Below are 2,559 nucleotides of genomic sequence, written 5' to 3' on the forward strand. Positions count from 1 at the left end.
ACTAACAGCACGTCTTCAATGTTTTATTTTAGACTCGTAAAGAATGTGAAGAGAAATATCAAAATTCACCCCGAGGATCTTGTTATTGTTATTGTACACCTGCTTTTGGATGTTATCTTCAACATTTTCAAGTTAAACCTGGTGTATCATTAGATAAAGGGACTGGATTAATTCAAGGAAAACATCAAGGTGTACATAATTATGATTACTATATTGAAGTTAATGTTATGAATAATGCTAAATTATATTCGACACTCACATACAAGGTACGTAGAATTTACAATTTCATCACATATACTAAACACATTAGATGCAGTGGTGTTTTTAGGAAACGTCAGTGAGTGGGCCGAGCAGGGGCCACACAATTTTTCAGGGGGACACAGACCACTGTTTCACAATCTAAAAATGATAAAAGTATAATATAAATATTGCAATATAAATATATAAATCGTTAACAGGAACGCAATAAAAAATCTAAAACAGAAAGAAGCAAGCCCGCCAATTATATTTACCACGTGAACATAATTTTGAAATTATCTTTTCAGATCACCATTGATACAAGTCCACCACATGTTGGTGTTGTACATGATGGTAGATATGATGAACCGGAAGTAGATTACCAACCAGACAGAAATCTACAAGCACATTGGGAAGGATTTTCTGATAAAGAAAGTGGTGTGAGATATTATCACTATGGTTTTTCTACTAGATGTTTAACTGCTGAAGACTTTCATTTTGAAATCCGGAACACTCTAGTACGATTCTTAAAATATATCATGTTACTAATTTATCTTTGTTACTAACAAAAACTACACATTCGGTTTGAAATCATGACAGCATGCCGACTAGATTCAAATGCATTTGGAATTGCTTTCGTCATTCTTTTTACTAATTATAACATTAAGGTAAGATAAATAAAAAATATATGTAAAAAAAACAAACACTGGTAACGAAATTGATAGAAGTTTGGAGTATTTAATATCATTTCAATGTTTATTAAAGGGAACCAAACTTCAACCTTGTGATGATTTTACGTTAACTATGAGTATTTATTTTTCAGGATATACATGAATCATCAGTAACCCATGCTACCTGGTTAGCACCTACAGATGGACAGTATTATATCACAGTTGTAGCCTATAACGCAGCTATACAACCCTCTCAACCTGTATGTTCTGATGGTGTTGTAATAGATTCAACGCAACCTTAGTAGTAAGACGGGTACTTTGTAAATAGAACGATATAATTAGTTAAGCAAGTAATTTGGGAACAATGGAAATCATTAATAAATAGAACAAAGGAATGCCGGCGAACGAAGGACTCGAAAACAATGGTGCAAAAAGAACAAATAATCTTGGAAGTGAGGCAATGCGATGCCAATATTGGTAAATGTGCGTGCGTCGTTTTATAACAGATGTCGGATTTATTATGGTTATTTTTTTTTTATTGTAACAGTAATTTATAGTCTTGAACTATAATTTTTTTTATACATCCATTTAATTCAAGTGGTGACATGTGTCCTTTTGTTCGTAGAACATCTCATGCCAATTCACACTCTACATGTGTGCCGTGGAAAAGAATATACCTAATATTCATTTTTTGTAAAACATATATGAAATATATTTTCTTCGATATAATGATAAAAAAAACTTAAAACAAAAGTTGTACCAATCCTTCAACCCTCATTATATGTTGTTATTGAAATAGACGGTAGGGTGGGTAAATCTGTGAAATCTAGAGCCATGAAACAAGGATTCTGACATTTAGGAAAGTTGAATATCTGAAAATAGACTCGATAATGGAATTATTAAAACCTTTGTTGGTAGTAGTATGTGTACATTACCTTATGCCATTTACCTGTTTACCAAAAAATTTTTTTACCAAATTGAACATCCAATGTATGTACACTACACCCCCTTTTACCATATGCCGACTTACCATTTCATATACTAAAAACCTAAACACCCTTCATTTCATAAATTCTTACACTTAAAAAGACCTAAACTCCCTATAAATTATTACACCCTAAACTCCCTACATTTCTTACACTAAAAACACCTTCAATCAATTTCCTACATTTCATCAAAAAAAAGCATATTAAAAATACCCTTATATAAAAATAACAACATTTTTTAATAGCCTCGTTTTAAGTAATATTATTTTTAAGGGAGATAACTCTTTTTTGGAAACACAATTTCTTCGTTAAATTAACTCATTTAAAAATAGGATGAGTTTAATTCTAAAACACGAACAACACAGATTCGAAGATTATTCGGGCGACGGTATCTATATTCACACTCTGCATGTGTGCCGTGGAAAAGAATATACCTAATATTCATTTTTTGTAAAACATATATGAAATATATTTTCTTCGATATAATGATAAAAAAAACTTAAAACAAAAGTTGTACCAATCCTTCAACCCTCATTATATGTTGTTATTGAAATAGACGGTAGGGTGGGTAAATCTGTGAAATCTAGAGCCATGAAACAAGGATTCTGACAAATAGGAAAGTTGAATATCTGAAAATAGACTCGATAATGGAATTATTAAAACCT

At 31.3% G+C, this 2,559-nt stretch overlaps 1 protein-coding gene across 1 annotated transcript in view; it reads left to right on the top strand.

Annotated features, from left to right (window-relative positions):
* Positions 1-1,419, top strand: part of LOTGIDRAFT_239641 (hypothetical protein) — a gene marked incomplete at its 5' end in the record, with an annotated part of 7,855 nt that extends 6,436 nt beyond the window's left edge. The window contains 3 exons of the mRNA XM_009065809.1: positions 33-266; positions 546-755; positions 1,061-1,419. Of these exons, the coding sequence (XP_009064057.1) occupies positions 33-266; positions 546-755; positions 1,061-1,210 (594 nt within the window). The 3' untranslated portion in view covers positions 1,211-1,419. The remainder of the gene's footprint in view (positions 1-32; positions 267-545; positions 756-1,060) is intronic.
* Between the last annotated feature and the right edge of the window lie 1,140 nt (positions 1,420-2,559).

This window comes from Lottia gigantea (assembly GCF_000327385.1).
Source record: "Lottia gigantea unplaced genomic scaffold LOTGIsca_703, whole genome shotgun sequence".
Classification (NCBI taxonomy): domain Eukaryota; kingdom Metazoa; phylum Mollusca; class Gastropoda; family Lottiidae; genus Lottia; species Lottia gigantea.